This window comes from Protopterus annectens, chromosome 4.part1 (genome assembly GCF_019279795.1).
Source record: "Protopterus annectens isolate FY-2018-M chromosome 4.part1, PAN1.0, whole genome shotgun sequence".
Classification (NCBI taxonomy): Eukaryota; Metazoa; Chordata; order Ceratodontiformes; family Protopteridae; genus Protopterus; species Protopterus annectens.
The window spans coordinates 679,453,503-679,474,632 of record NC_056734.1 but is presented as its reverse complement, the minus strand read 5'-3'; the positions used below and the strand labels follow the sequence as shown (position 1 = coordinate 679,474,632).

The window sequence follows — 21,130 nt, the reverse complement described above, 5'->3', positions numbered from 1 at the left end:
AAACACATTTTGGAAAGTCTTAGCGGAGGGAATCAGAAACAAATTGTGGAGAATTAGTACCGACAGACAGAAATGTGGCTGGTTTGAGAGATTCATGCACAAAAGGGACTAGATCACTTATAAAATAATGTAAAAACAATTGCTGTGGTTGGAAACTGTTCCATGGCTAAAGTGAGACAGAAATGGGGATATGGGTTGCAGAAAGATGGCATATAGCATTATTCACTTTTGTAATAAAAGTAGGTTTAGCTGGTGAAGAGGTTGTGGTGTATATTGGGGGGAATATCAATTATGAGATAACTGAAAAAAGTAAGACTGATATTCCGTTGGCAAAACTGAGTAGAATGGGATGCAATTAGTACCATTTTGCTGTGCACAGGTCAGTAGCTGTAATTTTAATTGATAAACAAGATCTACATGGAATAGGCGGTAGGATTGTGTGAGGGGACATCAGCTTACTAGTGAATGAGTGTGAGGGAGGTATGTCACAGGTCAAAATAAGATGGGTAAGGGACAGATAATTATGGAAATCTAGAGGGGTAAACATATTTGATTTAGCTTCTCTCAAAACAGATGAAGACTTGCAGGTTGAAACATAGTTCATATGCTCATAGGTTCATAGGTTAGTACTAAGCTAACTCCCTTTGTGGACCATTTTAAGCCTAGCCAATTACCCCATGTGAGAATCAAACCCTGCACTTCATGTCTGTAAGGTAAACACCTTAATCATTATGCCAACCACCCAATTAGTAACAAGCTTAATATTCTGGTTTAAAATTCGTTGGTGAAAGAGTTGTTTAGAGAGGAAGGCCTGCTGGGAGTTTAAAGGGTATGAGTATGATGACTTAAGGAATCAGCTGGGAAGGAATCTGAAGGTTTGGCACACGTGCAAAAAGAAGACACCTTTGGGTTTATTGGCATTAGTGAAGAGCACTGCAGCTTAGCAGTGATTTTCCATATCCGCCAAAAATGTGGTAACAAAATCCCAATCCAATGATTTTTGACAGCTGCCAACAATTGGTTGAGCATCTGGTAAGTAGCACAACTCAACATGAATATATTTGTTAACAAATTACAACATTTTCCTCAATATTTAAATGTTTTATCAATTCACATATTGAATACTAATTATGTAAATTAAAGAAAAAAACAAAAGGAAAAGCAATACACTCTTTTTTTTTATTTCTTTTAAAACATAAGTTAGTTATGTGTCCACATTGTGATTCCTTAGATTTAATGTTATATAAAAAAATTATTAAAATATAACAGAATGACAAATGCTAATAGTTAAAGTCCAAATGCAACAACACCATGGAGTAAAATGTCCCAAAGGAAAAACACGGTATCTGACCCATGTGCACAGTGTTAGGATTAAGGATAGGGTTATTTTTTACCATAATATGTAGGGTTGGACTTAGAGTTAAGGCTAAGGTTAGTCCACCAGGGTAAGGGTATGTCAGGGGGGTTTGTTTCCCCTGTACCACACTCACATGTCCTAACCACAAACATTTCTTCACATGAAAGTGTGTAGGTTAGGGTTATTGGCAGAGTGTGCATCTGTGGGTGCAAAGCCTAAGTTAGAGGAGGATTATGCTGAATATCATGAGGATATTGCTCTAAAAAGTGCTTACTTTGGCAGCACATACACTCAAATTGGATATTGCTCTAAAAAGATAGCATATTTATCTAAGGAAATCACTGTGATTGATGGGTTGTGCAGCCCATCCTATCTGTCCACAGGAGAGTTTTGTCTAGTTTAAAATGTGACTCTGTTGTTGATTTCCTCTCCAACAAGTCTGCCACTATCAGATCTGCCTTAACCTATGGCTATTGCTGTATCCCCAGCTTGTACTTCTGTTATTTCTTGGAATATGTTTAATATTCTTGGTTATGATGAGTTCATTGCTGTGGCCCTACGTATGGTTTGAACAACTTGCGGCTTTGTTCTATGTCCTGCACAACTAATTTTGTCTGGTCTAGATGTCATGGATCCATTGATTTATCAGCTACTGGGCTTATCTGTGAGACAAGATTTTTCAAACACCTTTGAATGGAGCCATCATTATCCCCACACTCAAGAACCAAGATTAGATCCCAGAATACTCAATAACTTCCACTCAGTCGCAAACCTTCCATTCCTTGGTAAGGTCATTGAGAAAGTATTTGATGTGCATCTTAAAACCTATCAGAGACTCATTTCAGTCTGGGTTTTGCATTCATCACGGGGCAGAAATTGCCCTCAGTTAAGTGGTAAATGATCTGATAGTCAGAGACCAGCATCTTTATTCAGTGTTGGTTCTCCTGCATTTCTTGGCTGCATTTGACACTGTTGGTCACATTTTCATTGTAAACTTAGTTATACTTTGGCTTATCCTTTATGGTCTTAGACTGGTCTGCATCCTACTTGTCAGACTGTTGCCAAAGGGTATGTTCAGGTTTGCATACTCTTTGTTCTGGCCTTTGGTAAGCAGAGGCAAACAGAGTCTTAGGTCTATTATTGTTATTCACAGAGTATATGCTTCCTTTAGCTGGTCTCATTAGGAAGAGGGATTTAATATTCCATTGGTATGTGGATAATACCCATATTTACCTCCCTTTCATTCTGGATAAGATAAGTGTGCATTCCTTGTCTGATAATCTTGAAGCCATATACCAATGGCTATCTTATAATGGGTTGAAAATTAATTCATGGTGATTCATGCAACATTGTAGAATTCTTATTCCCCCTCATTTCCAAACTATACTCTTTATGGGGAAAACGCTTGGGTTTGTCAAAAAGGTGTGTTATCTTGGTGTTGCCTTAAACCTTAGGGTGACATTCTTGGGTATCACCTGTTGCCTTAAACCTTAGAGTGACATTCTTGGGTATCACCTGTTGTTAAGTCTTTATGCTGCCATCTACAAAACATTATCTAAGATAAAGCACTTTTTATCCCAAACTGATCTTTTATTAGTAGTTCATGCATTGGTTTTATCATAGCTAGATTATTGCAATACCATTTACCTAAGTCATGCCAACACTGAACCTGATTGCCTGCAATTGGTGTAGAACTCTGCTGCCAGGTTACTAAATGGTACGTCCTATTTCAATACATTACTCTTGTTCTGTGGGATCTGCACTGGATACCTGTCCAATTTATGATTATCTATAAAGTTCTGTTGCTGGTATATTTGTCTTTGCATGGCATGTGCGCCCTTTACCTGAATGAATTAGTGGTGCCATATACCCCATCTTGGGACTGCCACTCATCCCCTCAGAGGTTGGTTATGGTTCTACTGGTATGTCTTGACAGTACTGGTATACAATCATTTGCCTATCAAGCTCCCCACCTGTGGAACTTGGTGGGGTGACTTTGGGAGTGCTCAATGTTGATGACACTGTCACTAAAAACATACCTCTTCATGTATTTATAGGTAGGTGCTAGGCTACCTGCCCTTGTGGGCCATTTTAAGCATAACCAATTTTTCTCAAAAGTGAACTTCAAACTTGTAGCTTGTGTCTGTGAAGTAATCACTTTAACCACTATGTCAATCCCAACCACTTAAATACTAGGCAATCATTCTGTAGACATGCATGACTAGCCAATAACCACTCAGTGGCCTAAGGTAAAAATCAAACCTTTTACATTGTGTATGTGAGATAAATACCTGAACTATCATGACAACCCATGTTTGAAATTAATCTGAGATAGAGAATTTAATTTCTTTGTGTATGTACTTTGAACGTAAAAATCAATATAAGTTTGCCAAAACATCTTCTGTTAAGCCACAATATTGCAAATGAAGAAGATGGATGATTATTGTGTTCTGACATCTAAATGTTTTGTGATGGTATTTTCTCATTGTTTGTGTTTACTGTATTGATATTTGTGAATAGTGTTTTGTGGAAAAAATAAATAAATAAAATGAACTTAAAACTAAATGAATATATATGCAGTAAAAGTACCTTTAAGTATGACAAAAAGAGGAAAAGTAAGAAATTCAGTAAAGACCACTGTGAAAAAAATGGAACAGATACATAATTAACTTTTATATCATTTTAATATCGATTAAGCACTCTTAAACCTAGTAGGTCTTCTTCACCATAAAAACAATAATGTTAACAACCATTTATATACCATCTGCATAATTCACATAACCAATAAGAAGACTTAATCAATTAATCCAATGAATTCTTAAAGAAACAAACCCTGAAATCCAACATACAATGTATTTGACAGAGTATTGAGTTTGTTTTGCCGTGGTGACAGAAGCATTTTGTTGTTGTTTTATAAGGGTAATAAGAAATAATGTTGTAAATGAAATGAATCGAAGGAAAGGGCAGTGGATTTTCATGTGGATGTTGATGTATTAAATAGTTTCCATATTCATGAATGAAAAATGGCAGAGTTTGAGTGGGAAAAGACAAAATGGAATTGGTAGGATGCAGACATTTTATAGGAAAAGATTGAAAGTAATTAGGAAAACGTAATTACTGCTCACATGGTGCACCTTACAAAGATCTTAAGAAATTAAAATGTGATTAATAATATTTGGATTTTAATTATAAGTCCATAGGATTATAGGTTTTTAGGGAAAACTTTGAAAAACTTGGCCACATAACCCAGCACTGGTGGGAGAGTGTCTATGTAAACCATTAATTAGATTTTCCACACATATCTCACGTTAAAATTTGCAATCATCCATCCAGTCATTCAGAATGGTTTTAAAGGTTGTTACAGGAGTATTCTGCTTGATATGTAAGGGCAACCTGTTCCACAAATGGGGAATACATTGTGATAGGTGCCATTCATGCATCTGCTGTTGTTGACGACAAAACAAAGGGTTGCCAACTGGCTCACTGACAGAACCCACACTGTGAAAGTAGCAGACTCCAAATCTGACCAGACCAGTGACAAGTGGAGTACCACAGGGTTCAGTCCTGGGTCCTCTCCTGTTTGGTATCTACTTCTCTGAAGTATAGGCTAACAAAGAAGGCCTTTGGCTAATGAAGATCGCAGATGACTGTAAACAAGGAGCCCTAATCTAAACCCCTAAAGATGTGGACATCCTACAAAAGGGACTCACTGAGACAGATGCCTGGTGTCAAAGCCATGGCCTCAAGCTCAATGCCAAAAAGTGCATTGTCATCCCCTTTGGTAAAAACTCTGTAACCATGAACTACAACATAGGCGGTAGTATACTTAACACCGAAAGTGTGATAAGAGACCTTGGGACACAGGTGGACAGTAGTCTCTCCTTTGATAATCACATCACCACAGTAGTCAGGAAATCCTTCTACATGGCATACCTCATCACAAAAGGTTTCTCATCCAGAAAAAAAGAGGTCATTGTTCCCCTCTACTCATCACTCATTAGACCCATTACAGAGTACAATGCCCCTTTTGCTATGTACCTCACAAGACATCTACAACAACAACTGGAAAGGCCGCAGAAATACCTCACAAAGAGGATTACTGGCCTCAAACAGATGGCCCTACGTAGACCGTCGCAAAAAACTCCAGCTTTACTGTCACATGTCACCTACTCAGAGGTGATCTCTGCCTAACATGCAAAGCTATGTCAAACCCAGAGCTGTTGGACATTCTCCACTTAAAGAAATCCCAATCCCTCCAAGCTACACACTCTAGGGACCTAAACCTTGTCACCACAATAAACAGAACATGCCGGAGGGATAGATTCCTGTTCCAGAGACTTCCCATACTCTGGAACAAACTACCTATCTATATCGAACAAAGCTTCTCATTAACACTCTTCAAGAAAAATCTTGATGATTGGATGGGAAATAGGAAATTCGCCCCAGGGATCACTTCTGTGGCTCTGCTCGACAGTGGCACAGGAAAATAATTTTCTTGGGTGGTAAAAGCCAGGGTACCTTTTTGGCTGGGCTTGTATAGGCCCTACGGCCGATAGCCTAGTACCTACCTATAAATCTATGATATGGTGGTACAGGTTCAAGTCTCTAGAATGGGTGTTCCATTCACCACTGGGACTGTTTAAATGAAGGAGTTAAAAGAGTGTGAGATCATTCATAGCCTGGAAGAGTAAGCACAGCTCACTCCTCAGACATCTATCTAACACAAAGTAGAGGGACAGGGCTTTTAATCTACGAGAAGGTAGAGGCACAGGGCTGTTAATCTATCAGAAGGTGTAGGCACAGGGCTTTTAATCTATCAGAGTAGCTAAGGGTTCTGAAACTAGAGGTCGGTTAATTTTTTAGTGAAGTAGATGCTAAAAGAGGCTTTTTATTTGATGATTGGCCTAATGAGGGAGAAATAAAGTGGAACTACAACATCTTTGGACTTTGAGGAAATACCAAGAAAGAATATGTTGTTCAAGACAGAAGGATTTTCTAACCACCAGAGAGATAAGGTGGTCAAAGGAGAGTCTGTTATCAAGAAAGGTAAACATGACCCTGATGATTCTGTCAGATTTAAAAGGAATGTTATTTATAAGGAAAGTGGAAGCAATACTGTATTTACCAAAGTAAACTATGTTGCATATTTTGTCTTTGAGGGTACGCCCATGATTAACACATCAAATATTTGTTTGGTCTATTCTTTGCTTGAGAATCTGAGTATCGGAACAGGATTTGACAACTGCCCCCAATATGCAATCATTGGCAGACATGGTTAACCATAGTCCACTGATATCCACTTTCAAGCCAGAGAAGTATATAACAAAGAGGAGGGGGGATCCATGACAGTGGTCTGATGATGCTCTAGTGACCTTAGTGGTATGGGTGCTGTCATGCAGTTAATTATGAGTATTTTACCTTTCAGAAAAAGCACAACATTGAACCACATTTGCTTGACCTATAAAGATCAAATGGCCCAACATCAAAAAAAATATATATATATATTTTGAAGAGGGCCTAGCAATCCTGCATCTCCAGTGTAGTGGATTGCACCCCATGAACCCTTCCCTCGCTTCTTATACATACCTATTCTGTGATCACACAACAGCGGGGAAAGGGCAAATTCCCAATTCACACTGTACCATGACCTTCCACTAAGTAATGCCAGCACTCTGAAATCATGACTCTTCAATGACTTGTGTTGGTATTACATACAGTCGATATTCCACATGTTTGACCAAAGGGAGTGTTCCCCAAATTACCTACTCAGCTAGCTATGCAAGGGTTAATATTTAGCTGGGAGAGGTTTGTCAGTACTCCCAGTACTGTGTGACAGCTGATACAAAGGATTAAGGCTATGAGCTGTTAACAAGTTGCTTCCTTTGTTTCAAGGTTTGATTCCCTTAGCCTACATTTGCCTAACTGTGAGACTCTGAGCAAGCCACATAACCAGATAGCACTCTTGGGCTGACACTGAAAAAGGTCCATGGAGATCAGAACTCAACCCTAGTTAACAAATGCAAATACAAATAAAACAGAATAGTATCAAAGGCCATGTCCAGGTAGGCACTGTGTACTGCATGCCCCTTGTTAGAGGCCTCCATCACCCTTTCAAAAACTCAACCAAGCTGAAAAGGCTTAAACTACTAATTATAAATCCAAATCTCACATTAAATCTAAAGACAAAAGATTACCTATATCATTTTTTATTAGTTCAATTGTAATATCTTCCATAGCCTTGCAAATAATACAACTTTGTGATGCCAAGGGTTAGTAGAGTGGCTACCTTTACACAAAGGCACCACAACAGCTGATCTCCATACCTCAGGAGTATAACCAGTGGAAAGATTTAGGCTGAACTGTTGATTCTGGAGTTTTGCTAGATGGGACTTAATGCTTCTCAGCAGAAATATTGCTAGGACTCATGGATATATTATTTTTAATTTGGAATGTGCCAAAAGGATTTTGTCCAAAAGTGATTTCAGGAAGGGAGGTTTGTGTGTGTGTGTGTGTGTGTGTGTGTGTGTGTGTTGTGGGGGGTGGGGTGGGTGGGTGGACTCAAATTGGAAGAGAATTTAACCACAAGAATATTAGCAATGCCCTTGAAATCAGAGAGGGAAGTACCACTACAGATAAGTTTAGTACCATATTGTTGGTTACTTCTAAGTTTCAGAATATAACTAAAGAAGGCAATATAGCCGTCTTTAAAATGACTTGCAATCCTAAGTTCAAAGTTTGTCTTGAATTTCCTAAAGGTAAGTTTGAGAGGTTTACTTGCCATTACTAAATCCTCATTTAATGATGAAGTGACATCTTTTAGAGATGGCTAAGAACTTCTTTTTTTTCTTATATACAGTTTGTCGATGTGGTTGCTCCACCATATGAGTTTTATTTTTAAACCTGCCATTATGCTTACATCAAACTGCTATGGATGCCTCATTACATCTATCTAAAAGGTAGTACAATTCAGAAAAGTAAATACCAGCCTGCAGTACAAGGTTTTCTGGGAGAGCTATGCCATTTGTGATTATGAATGAGATCAGTAAATAGTAAGCAATTGGTTATGGAGTAATCCATAAATGTAGAATAGTTATTGGAGGCTGCAAAGTAGGTCTTAATGGAAAAAAATCACAGAAAGATGGACAGATTTGACTAAGGAGGTGCAATAATTGGGGTGTTACAAATGGTGTGGACATGACTGAGAAGATTCACACCTCTGGAAGACAGTGTATAGTTTGGTCATGTGTCCTGGAATTTGCCTTTACATATTTGTTGTTGGCAGTATATGTTTGCCAGTTTGCATGTGGACAGTTAAAATAATTCAAGAAAGAGACACGTGGCTTGATGGTTAACTTCTGTAACTGGTTAAAGTTTTCTTCAGGCTCTGAAGTGGTCATAGGGCTCAATGGCTCGCTATAAAATAATTTTATTGAACATAACTAGGACTTCAGCCAGTTCACATTTGTACTCTGTGGAATCTGGAATAAATGCAGGTACACCCCCACAGTTACTGGTGGACCTGAATGCATGAAAGATATTACACTCTGGGACTGAGAGAGACAGCTGACACTATGTTGGAACCAACTTTTATAATCACATAAATGCTGATGTCTTTGATAGTAAGGAGGATCTTGAGTTCAAACATGTTGCTTGTTTTCCTTGTGCTCAGCAATGTTACCATGATCTTATCTTCATTTAACATCAGTGAAGGGGTCATTCCCTTGTCTACAATGGGTCTATGTGGACTGTAGTAAGTAAAGGCCAGTTAGTCTTACACCTCTTCTGGGAAAAGTTATGGAAAATACTGAAGAACATCCATGAGGCATTACTAGATAACAGCAGGAGAATGAATCATGGGCAACTCATATTTACTGCAGAAAGGTCCTTTCATACAAATTGTATTAGTATCATTGATGAGTGAGTCAGAATCATTGGCCAAGGGTCTACTGGCAATCATGTTAGATTTTTAGCAAGGCTATTTGCCTCTGTGATGCACAGGAAATAACCTACCAAATGTAAAGAAGTTGGGCCTGTAAAAGAATGGAAGGATGCATAAAGGACTGCTTGAAAGGGAGTACCAGAGTGTTGAAATGAAGAAAGAAAAGTCTGAAATTTGCACTGGAACTGGACTCATGACATACAGTAGTAGATAACCATGTGCTTAATTAAACAATATGACATTTTATCTTCTTTACAGGCAATATAATGTAATTCCAGATAGCATATCTGATTAGAGAGCTCGGTATATTTTGCTCTAGTTTTTGTTTACTTTTTATGTGCCACTCTTAGCAACATCCAATGACATATACAATTCAAAAATGAGATCACATTAAAGCACTGCTACTGGTTCCATATGACTGAAGTAATTTAAAATTGATTAATCTGAACTGGTGTCATGTTCCCTTGTATTTGATCACATATTGATAATTATATCTAAGGTCTGCAGAAATAGATGATTTATAAATAATTTATGCATGTAATTACATTTCTCTGTATTGCACTCGACTATAGCAAGGTAATTTGAAGTCTAAATATAATCACTAAACATAAATGAAAATTAAACTATGCACCATTTAACTGCAAAAACATCATGATTTTGGCAGGCTGCTTCAGAAAGGAGTTTTTTTTTATTTTGTAGGGTAACACAGTATGGGATTATAGCATAATTCCTACCTCAGCATAGTTCTCCTGAACCCCAGCAGGCACATATAACAACTTTGCATGGGCATTTAAATCCTCTGGGCTGGAGTCACTATCTCCCACGCAGTTGACAGTGGGTCCCCTAGGAAGCTGCAACAGCTGCTCATTTAGGCGCAATGAATCATGAATTATGGTTTACTGGTAGCAGTTTTCTCCTGACCCCAAGGTCAGGGATGCCCCCAGCCCCACCTACCATACAACATGCTCAAATCCATCATGAGTCCTGTTATCTAATGGGACTAAAGGAGTGAGGCACACCCAACAAGCACATCACACATCACCTTTATCCTTCCTCCTTCCCTTCTTCTCCCATGCTGCCTCCGGCAGGTACCTCAGTCACTAATGAAACTCAGGTTACCTGGGCCAAAGCCAGGGCATTAACTCTCTGTCTCCCATGGAAGTGTTTCCAAAAAAATGCCAAATGCAGCAATACATCAACAGTTTTCAGGCAATGATTTCAGCAAAATGCCTATTAGACTAGATACAGAAACTTCACATTTTGTTGTCTCTGTGTTAGCTTTTTAAAGAAAGTTGGTTAAGTACTTACTGTTCTGTCTTCCAAGTACATTGTCTTTGAAAGAAAATCAATTCCAATTGTAGCCTGTAGAAAACAAAGAAACAAAATAATACCATATTATGACATGATATATCACAAATCACATGTCTGCTCAGTGAGCTTCATGATCTTAAAATTAGTTACAAAATATACTGTTTATGAGGTTTAAAGCTAACATCTTCTCTATTAGTCTAAGACAAATACCAGGATAACAATTACAAAGCATTCAAAAATAACAGACTTTATGAAACTGTGGCTTGATTCTGAGCAGTGATAGAAAGATGGTACTATATACATACATACATACATACATACATAGCAAGAAAGAGCAAGAGATCAAGAGAGCTTAGAACCTTTGGTCCCTGGCATTTCAGCTTTTGTGCTTAACATTTGTTTTGTCTACTAACTATATATTAGTCATAGTTATGGTGGCATCATTTAAAGCTACTCTGCTGCAACACTTACAAATTCCTGCTTTCAAACCATTACATACCATCCGCTTGTCTTCCCTTCTCTTTAAGTTTATGAATTCCTGCTTCCAAACCATTACATACTGTCCTCTTGCCTTCCCCTTCTCTTTAAGTTTATGAATTCCTGCTTCCAAACCATTACATACTGTTCTCTTGCCTTCCCCTTCTCTTTAAGTTTATGAATTCCTGCTTCCAAACCATTACATACTGTCCTCTTGCCTTCCCCTTCTCTTTAAGTTTATGAATTCCTGCTTCCAAACCATTACATACCACCCTCGTCTTCCCTTCTCTTTTAGTTTATGAATTCCTGCTTCCAAACTGTTACATACCGTCCTCTTGTCTTCCCTTCTCTTTTAGGTTATGAATTCCTGATTCCAAACCATTACATACCACCCTCGTCTTCCCTTCTCTTTTAGTTTATGAATTCCTGATTCCAAACCATTACATACTGTCCTCTTGAATACTTAGTTCTGTTGCTTAATGCCTTGTTGTCCATTTTACCCTACTAGCAGTTACTCATTCCTTCCATACCTCTATTCTATCAGTCTCCTGTGCCACAATAGCAGAATTATATGTTAACAGGATTCAGCCTAATTTGTCTCCATATCAATCAAAGGAAAATCACAAATAAGATTTAACACCACATCTAGCATAACTAGCTCTATTTGCCTACCGCATCACTAAGTGAACCACACTCTTAATATTGGAATCGGATCACTCACTCTAACAGAACGGTTCTATCAGTTTTTACACACATTACACAATTTTGCCTACACTTCCCCCACAAAATTATTATCTTACAGCTTTGTTTTACCACAATTAAATCTCACTTTTTCACTAATATTAACTCTATTCTCATTGTCTTTGGCATTCACTTTTATATAAATGTCATATTTATCTGTCAGTTCATTATTGTTTAGAATAGGTATACCCTCCTTCAAAAATAAAACTGCTGTCACAGGAAAACTTTGTTCACCAGTAGCACTGACACTTTTTTTATTTGGCATCCTTTTTAACTCATGCTATACTAAATAAACAGTGTGTTGAACCCTGCCAATAATTTTCACCTAGTGTAATCAGGTGAAATATGAACAAATTGAACAACTGTGCAGGTAAACGTTTTAGTTTTGCTGCCACTATGAATGATATATACAAGAGTGTGTGCTGTAAAGGAGTGTAATGATTACCCACAGGTCAAAGCTCTGTCTGTCTAATGCTTGACACAGTTTTGTACAACATTTCACTAGGTATGCATTTCTGGAAATGTCTATGTTTTGATCATTTCTGTTTATTAATTACTGGTATACAATATACCCACATGAATATTCCACATATGTTAAGAGGAAACTTAAGGTTAACATTAATACATCAGTAATTTTCAAAATTTAAATTAAATATCCCCATTATTTCAATTGGTTATCTAATAATCTAATTTAAATAAAGCTCTTATTTTCCTCCACTGATGAATGTCCTAAAATTGTTGTTTTTATGAATATTACTAAAATATACAAAAGTTCAAATTAGAGACTACTTGGATATTAAATCATTATTTTCTGTTATAAAGCCAGTCTTGTGTTTGACACTAATTACAAGAAAAGTACTATCCGTTGCCGGTGCTAGTGTCACTTAGACTTTGTATAATTAATTTAGCACATAGTAAAGGATCCACTTAGTCTCCATTTCCTACACTTTCCGACTTATTTTATTTTCTCAAAATTCTCAAAACTGAAAATTATATAAAACAAACACACATACAGAATATATTGCATTTTCAATTCATTACAACATCCACAACTATATAAATACACTGAATAAAAAGCTATCCAACAGAAGTTAAACACTTTAATAAAAGCCCATTAAAAACAATTAATTCAAGTATTGCATATTTATTAAAAAAAAGCAAAGTATAGCTTATCACAAATTGATTATTTATATACAGAAAAAAAAAGGAAAAAAAAGAGATATGACGAAGCATCAAGAGCACAAAAAGAGGAAGAGGTTTATTAGAAAACAACCAAAGTGTACATTAAATTTCAAAACTCTCTGTCATCATTAAACAGTTTACAAGGTTTTCAGAGACATTTCTGAACTTACTGATATGTTTTACCTGCTGCTGCTCAATCCTAACATGAAATGCTTGGTCATTTGCCTGGGTTTAAGAAAATATAACGGGCTGAATTCATGAGAGTACCGTGATGCGTTCATGGAGGTGTACATGTTGCAGTACCTGTCTCTGATTCAGCAAGAACCTTTACATGTTACCACATGGTCCTCCAACATGGAGATATACAGCACAGCGAAGAGCTGATCCTCTGGCTGTGCTGAATGCTAATGAGACATTCTGGGGTGAGAGGCATATACTAATTAGCCATGTGATCTCTCCTCAGAACCGCTTCAAGGAAGGCATCTAGACAGCAGAGTGACTCAAGAAAGAACTTGGCTACATAGATCAGCATGGTCATCTGCACCATGTTGCAGTTGTGAAAATAGCCAAACCACCATGTTCAGCTGCTGAACATGAATGTAATGGTGGGGGGAATCACTAGATGCTAGGGTTTACTTTTAAAGTGCAGTAATGGCACCACCAGCAAGATGGGGTCAAGGGGTTGGTTAGAGGATACACAAAACCAGCAAGGATTCATTTGCAAAGCAGTGTACTTGTACCAACAGTACTATGTGGATCATGGGTACAGGGATGGACTACACCACCATGAATTACTACATAAAGTTCCCCAGCGCACACATATTGTAATGGGGATCAGAGGGGTGAGTAACACACTAGACACCAGGGGAATATTCCTTAAAGTACCCTAAGGTAGAAAGCAGCATAACGGGGATGGGAAGATCCACTGGACACCAGGACATGAACTCTAAATTGCCGTAATGGTAACAATGGTTGTATGGGGATTGGGAGTGGGGAGAACCACTTAACACCATGGATAAGGTGAAGTGCTGTAGGTACAGACATCGCAAGGGTAGTCATATGGGTGGGACTACTAGGGATCACTCTTTAAAGCCATAACAGCACCAACATCATAACGGTGATTGGGATGGGCAATACACTAGACCACTAGAGCCTAATACATATGTGCCATAATCGCACTAAAGTATTATGTGGGTGGCCAGGAACCATGGGGGTTAGATATGATAGGGCCAAATACAGGGAATGTGGTGTGTGGGTGTGTGTGTGTGTGTGTGTGTGTGTGTGTGTGTGTGTGCGAGCGATTGTGTATGGGGGGGCTCATGTTCGTGTACTTCTGTGCGTGACACAGTGACTAGGGTGGGATGTCACTTTCTACACACGCAGCAAGTTACTACAGCTATGTGCAGTTCAGCCATGATCTATACATTGTGGTAGCAAATGAAATTCAAGAAACATTCAGATTAGCCAACAATGAGGTATTACCTCATCAAAGCTAGCATGTTTGTGAATCACAAATGGGCACCCTGAAGTATTAGGGCCTTTCTAGCACAAGCCATATGGAACTTTAATGAATTACTGGGAATGTTTTGGTAATACTTGCAATATGATGGTCTTCTGTCTTTTGTTCATTAAGATATCAGTTGAAACAATTGCAAACATTACAGAAACATGATGGACAGACCTTAATTATTTCTTTAGTTAGCAATGCACTTTTTAATTCCTGCCAAATAACTTGCACTTGTTTACATAACAACATCTTGCTTCAAATCACACACCTGCAGTCCTTCACAAATTCTAGAAGTCAAAACTACCAGAGTAGTGAAAGAAGTTAACTTAGGTAGAGTGTTAAAGGCTCTCTAGTAGTTAGTGCAGAGGGTTAAAGGCTCTCTAGCAGTTAGTGCAGAGGGTTAAAGCTCCAAACCGTTACTGAGCCTCCTCCATTTGCCTGCTGTATGACTCTAAGCAAGTCGCTTAACCAGACAATGCTCCTGGGCTGAGTGTGTATCAGTGCTCTACCCTAGTTAATGACTATGGAAATAAAGCTCCATGAAAGACTGTAAAGTGCATATATCATAATTTCACAAGTGCTACTATCAAACTACAGACTAATCTAAATCGTGAACTGGAAAGGAGCTTATTAAGGGTTGAAAAGTCCAGTAATTAAAGGCAGGTGGATAGTATATAGTAGCTGGATCAGGAGCAAATCTGTAAGCTAATGAGAATAGAGAGGGACATGAAATCACTGAGTTACCTGTTTGCATATGTGCAGGTCACAGCTTAAAATATGGGCTCATTAAGTACCTGACAGAGAAAGGAAGCTAACGTTTCTTAGAATGCACTGATTTTTTTTCAGTAAATCAAACATCACAGCTTGCTTTAGTAACATTTGAGAGTCTCCTTTAAGGTTATATAAAACCTTGCATAGTGGTCAGATGGCTTTAGTATGCTTGTTAAGAAGCAATAAAGTATGAGAGTTTATCTGCATAGAATCAACAATGTTAGATGCAATTCCTACCGACTTGGGGGTCCAGATGTCTGCAACAATCTGCTTGACATCCATTAATTCAGCAAATTAGGACACAAAGTAATAAAATACACCAGACTGTTTTGAAACTCTCCACATGACTGCACAGGAAATAATAGTTGGCTACACCTCTCTGTCCCTTCAAAAATACATTTGTTAATGGCATCATCAATACTCCTGAACTTCAGAGTTAGGATAGAATGCAAAGAAATGTTTAAAGTTTAAAGTATAAAACAGTTGGGAAGATTAATGGAATATTCATTTTCATTATGGATTGGCTGAAGAAAAATGCCAGTTTAAGATTCCTTCTCCTAATCACAATCACTTCCATTTTAAGTGAGAATCTAATTAAACTCAAATAAAAGCTGGCTGTTAAAAATGTTGCTTATTGCTCATAGACTTCATTTTAAGTTGGCTTGTGAATATGTAAGGCAATGCACTGACTTACTGATTCATCTCAGTGTATAAAGACATTTGCTAATGCCCTCCTTCCCCTTTCTGTCCCACACACACACACACACACACACACACACACACACACACACACACACACACACACACACACACACACACACACACACACACACACACACACACACACACACACACACACACACAAAACAAAATCAGTCAAACTCAAAGGTTACATTAGTTTTCTGCTTGGTCATACTGACTGAATTGTTGTGACTCCAAAGACTAACAGTAAGCCATTGTTCACTGACATAAATTTGACTGTCAGTTGTCCTCAACACTAAAGGCATGTGTTCCACAAAAGTGTCATTAATATTATTATTATTTTACCAACATTCTTACTTCTTTATTTTCAGAGTGATTTACAACTGAGGCGACAGCAAAAAATAAAAAAAAGCATGCACAGTTGCGTTAGGCATGTTCCATCCCTTTGGTAGCTTTACTGCTTTTTTACTTTCAGTGTGATTTGTAACTTAAGAATTAAGACAGAGATAAAGCCAGGTAGAAAGTGAGACAATGAAAGAAAGGGAGAGAGACAGAGTGATAGAGAGAAAGACAATAGCATAAGTAGCTGTGTCAGCTTGCAGAGAACAGGTTACTGTATCAGAATCATCATGTTGTGTAACACTTTCCCATTATCATTTCTGTTTTGATGAAGTAAAAGTTAATATTAAAAATTATGCACTTTTCAAACTGCGACAGTATCAGGAACTGTCTCATTTAAGTGCATATGTACCAGTTATTACAACTGCAGGGAAGAAAAAAAAGTGTGTATCATTGTGACAGGCTGCAACAAACGTGAAAGCTGCAGAACCATAATACTGTATGTTGTTTTCCCCTGTGTACTTTTTCACAATAAAACTTATTTTAATGGTACACTGTACGCATTTCTAATGGCTTACTGAGACCACAAGAGAACATCAAAACTATAATGCTGCATACTGTTTTCTCATGCTCATTTTTCTCTTGATGTAAAATTATTTTATTATTATTAAAGAAGAGTTCTTGTCAAAAAAAAATGACATTATTTAGAAATGGCTTCTTTAATTGTGTGACTTCCAATTACAGACAGGCAACATAGTGGATTGATGTGATCATTTTAAAAACGTCACATACTGCTTTCACATGACTATAACCCAGAGCAGACAGTCAGGCTCACAGGTCAGCCTGCATACAAATGTACCTATCTGTTCTGCAGGAAAACCTGATAATTTACAATAATTATAAGAAACATTTCACTCTGATACCCCCCCACTCAACTAGACCACACAAAAAGCTATCCCAATGACTGTGTTTCATTAAGGAGTTATATGTTATACATTCTATCTCATGAGAAGCTTTATTGCTCATTTACTTTAGGAGATTTATGTCTGCAGGGGGAAGAGAAAAAAACCCACCATGAATGGTTGTGACAACTTTCAGAGAATATATAAAGCTTTAATAGTGCAAACATTAAAACCATTAAGTTCTGTGTTGTTTCCCCATGTTAAAACAGGATGTGAGGTAGTGACTGATTGCACAGAAATTACAGTTGTGTACACTTACCATAAATGTAGATGTTTGAGTGTCTTCACTGTTGCAGTCATGACTGTAGTGTTCTCCCCTGCAGGCAGGCAGTCCTCTATCGGCCAGAATCCCAAAGTGTGGGTCCGGCGTCGGCTGCTCAGACATGCTCCCTGACGTCAGAGCGCCAGGAGTACAAAGCTGACAGCCGACGCCATGTTCTCCAGTTTTTCTTGCCCCAGATGTCAGGTGTTCCAAAATGAGTAAGATCCCATACCCTTTGCAAATACACCTCAAAAGAAGGGTGAAGAAGGGAACCACACAAAAGAAAAAATAAGAGGGGACAGGAGGGAGGGTAACCCAGACTGCAACAGTGAAGACACTCGAACATCTACATTTATGGTAAGTGTACACAACTGTACTATGTTCATCGTGTTTCACTGTTGCAGTCATGACTGTAGGGTTGAATCCCAAAGCAGAATAAAAGGGAGGTGGTCATAAAGTAGAAGGTGCGGCTAAAAGGCCCTGCAAGACAGCAGAAGCAAAGCCTGCCCTGGACTTAGAGCAGAGAGGTAGATTGTAATGCTTGGAAAAAGTATGCACTGAACTCCAAGTTGCAGCTTCCAAAATGTCTTTGGTAGGAACTCCCCTGAGGAAGGCAACTGAAGTGGCAGCAGCTCTGGTAGAATGAGTCCTTATACTCCCTGGGATTTGCTTTCCATGGTGTGAATAACAAAATCTGATTCCATGAGCAATCCATTTAGAAATGGTCTGTTTTGAAATGGCTTTACCTTGGGAACTTGAAGCATAAGAAACAAACAATTGCTCTGATTTCCTGATGTCCTTGGTTCTGTCCAGGTAAAAACGTAATTGTCTGTGTACATCCAAGGAATGCAAGATCCTTTCCCCCTTATTTTGAGGACTGGGGAAAAAAGTTGGCAAGTGAATCGTTTGATTTAAAGCCACTTTGGAAACCACCTTAGGCATGAAAGTAGGATTAGTCCTCAAAGACACCCTGTCTTGATGAAAAATAATATAAGGTTCCACAGCCATGAGAGCTTGCAACTCCGAAACTCTCCTGGCAGAGGTAAGAGCTAACAGGATGGCTGTCTTCCAAGATAAAAACTTGATGTCAGATGTGGCAGCAGGCTCAAAAGGAGGTAAGGTGAGTTTTTCCAAAACATAGTTGAGATCCCAAGCAGGAATGGGTGGAGATCTAGGGGGCCTTAAGCTCTTAGCTCCTCTGAGAAACTGTCTCATGAGCTGATGGGAAAAGATTGGAGGGTCTGTATTATAATGAGCAGAAATAGCAGAGGCATGGATCTTTATGGAAGAGAAAGAGAGACCCTTATGTAAGAGGTCTGTCAGGTAAAGTAAAATCAGAGGAATGTTAGGAATAAGAGGATCTGAATCCTGAGCCTGCATCCAGGAGCAAAATCTTTTCCATTTTCTTGCATAAGATTTTCTAGTGCTAGGACGTCTAGCTACTAAAATGACATCCATAACCTGCTTGGGTAGGAGAGAATGAATCAAAGACCCTGGATTAACCAGGCCACCAGGCTGAGAGTTTTGACATGGGAGTGCAGAACCTGACCCTGGTGTTGGGACAGAAGGTTCGGAGTCTGTGGTAATACCCAAGGGGGCTCCAGACAAAGGTTTTTCAGTGTTGGGTACCAAAACTGTCGAGGCCAATTTGGGGCCAGCAAAATTATCATCTTGGGCTTGTCCTGTTTGATCTTTAATAACACCCGTGGAAGAAGAGGTAGAGGTGGGAAGGCATATCCTGAGAGGTTTCTCCAACTGAATGATAGTGCATCCACTTTCCAAGCTAGTTCGTGGAATGTCCTGGTGCAAAAAATCTGTAGTTGATGATTGAGGTGGGATGCAAAGAGGTCTATGTGAGGACATCCCCAGACTGCTGTAGTCATCCTGAATATTTCGGTGTCCAGCATCCATTCATGTGGGTCCGACAGGTTTCTGCTCAGACTGTCTGCCAGGCAGTTTTACTTCCCTGGTAGAAACTGAGCTTGAAGGTCCAGTTTGCAAGCTAGAGCTGTGTTCCATAGATCCATGGCTAGTCTGCAAAGGGGATAGGAATGAGATCTCCCTTGCTTGTTTATGTACCACATAACTGTGGTGTTGTCTGTCCATATCAGTAGCTGTCCTAGTTGTAGAAGATTCCTGAAAGCCCAAAGAGCGTTCTGAACGGCTAACATTTCCTTTAAATTGATATGCAGGTGCTTCTGATCCTTTGTCCAAAAGCCCTGCAGACAGTTGCCCTGAAAATGGGCTCCCCATGCATAATCTGAAGCATCCGTGGTTAGTATCTGAGTGGCTGGAGGCAGACTGAAAGGTTTTCCTATGTTTAGAGTACATGCCTTGGACCACCAAAGGAATTCCTTTTGAAGACAAGGCAGGACGGTGATCTGTATGTCTAAACTGTGGCAATGCTGAGACCATACACTTTTTAGGTACCACTGTATTTTCCTCATATGTAGTCTTGCATATGGTACGAGAAGGATGCAGGAGGCCATGTAACCCAAAGCCTGCAGAAATTTCCTTGCAGATAGCTGAGTTAAAGTTGCCAAGGTTTTGAAAGTTGAAGCCAGCTGTAATTGTTTTTCGGATGTCAGAAATGCCATCTGGGTTGTTGTGTTTAGAAGAGCACCCAGAAAGGTTATCTGTTGTGAGGGTATCAAATTTGACTTTTTTTATGTTTACAGTGAATCCCAGGAACTTGAGAAGATTTTGAACAAATTCTAGATGCTGGAGTTAGACATCCTTGCTGTCTGCCTGAATAAGACAGTCATCCAGATAAGGGTAAATTTGAATTCCCTTGAGTCTGCAATAAGCTACTACTGGAGCCAGGCATTTGGTGAAGACCCTGGGCACAGTAGACAATCCAAACAGCAGTGCAGAGAATTGATAGTGCCTCAATCCGGCCTTGAACCTGAGGTATTTTCTGCATTCCTGCCTGATGGGAATGTGTAAATATGCCTATTTTAAATCCAGAGTTACCATCCATGCATTTTTGGTCAGCATTGGAAGTAGCTGCTGTAGAGTAAGCATCTTGAATTTTGGTATTTCGAGAAAAGTGTTCAAGACTAACAGATCCAGAATGGGTCTCCATGAATTTTGCTTTCTGGGGACTAGAAAGAGCCTTGAGTAAAAACCTTGTCCCATCTCTGAAAGTGGAACAAGTTCTATGGCTTTCATAGCCAAGAGAGTTTCCACCTGGTTTAAGGCCTCTAACCATTGATGTTTTGGAAAATCCGGCCATCCGCTTGGTCTTGGTAGGGTATGAAAATGGAATTTGTAACCTCTTGAAACCACATCCAGAACCCACTTGTCTTGGGTTATATGAGTCCAATTTAGGTGAAAAAGAGAAAGTTTTCCTCTGAGAGGGGCTTCCAGGCAAGAAGTTCCTGCAGCCCAACAGAGGGAGTCATTGAGCCTCTTTTCTATGAGCTTGCGACCTGTCCTCTCCTCCCCTAGGGGTGGAAGCAGTCCACTGTCTTGGTCTATAAGAGGCTTGCGTTTGAGGCCTTCCTCGGGAGCGTCTGTATCTACCCCTCTGAGGCCTGTCTGAATTGGGAAAGGACCAAATTTTTGTAGGCCAATTCCT

General features: G+C 39.0%; 1 protein-coding gene across 2 annotated transcripts in view; it reads right to left on the bottom strand.

The window, feature by feature from the left end:
• RAB6B (RAB6B, member RAS oncogene family) overlaps positions 1-21,130 on the bottom strand; it is a 1,686,561-nt gene that overhangs the window by 841,685 nt on the left and 823,746 nt on the right. For both annotated transcript variants that reach the window (XM_044070456.1, XM_044070457.1), the window contains exon 3: positions 10,605-10,658. In XM_044070456.1, the coding sequence (XP_043926391.1) occupies positions 10,605-10,658 (54 nt within the window). The remainder of the gene's footprint in view (positions 1-10,604; positions 10,659-21,130) is intronic.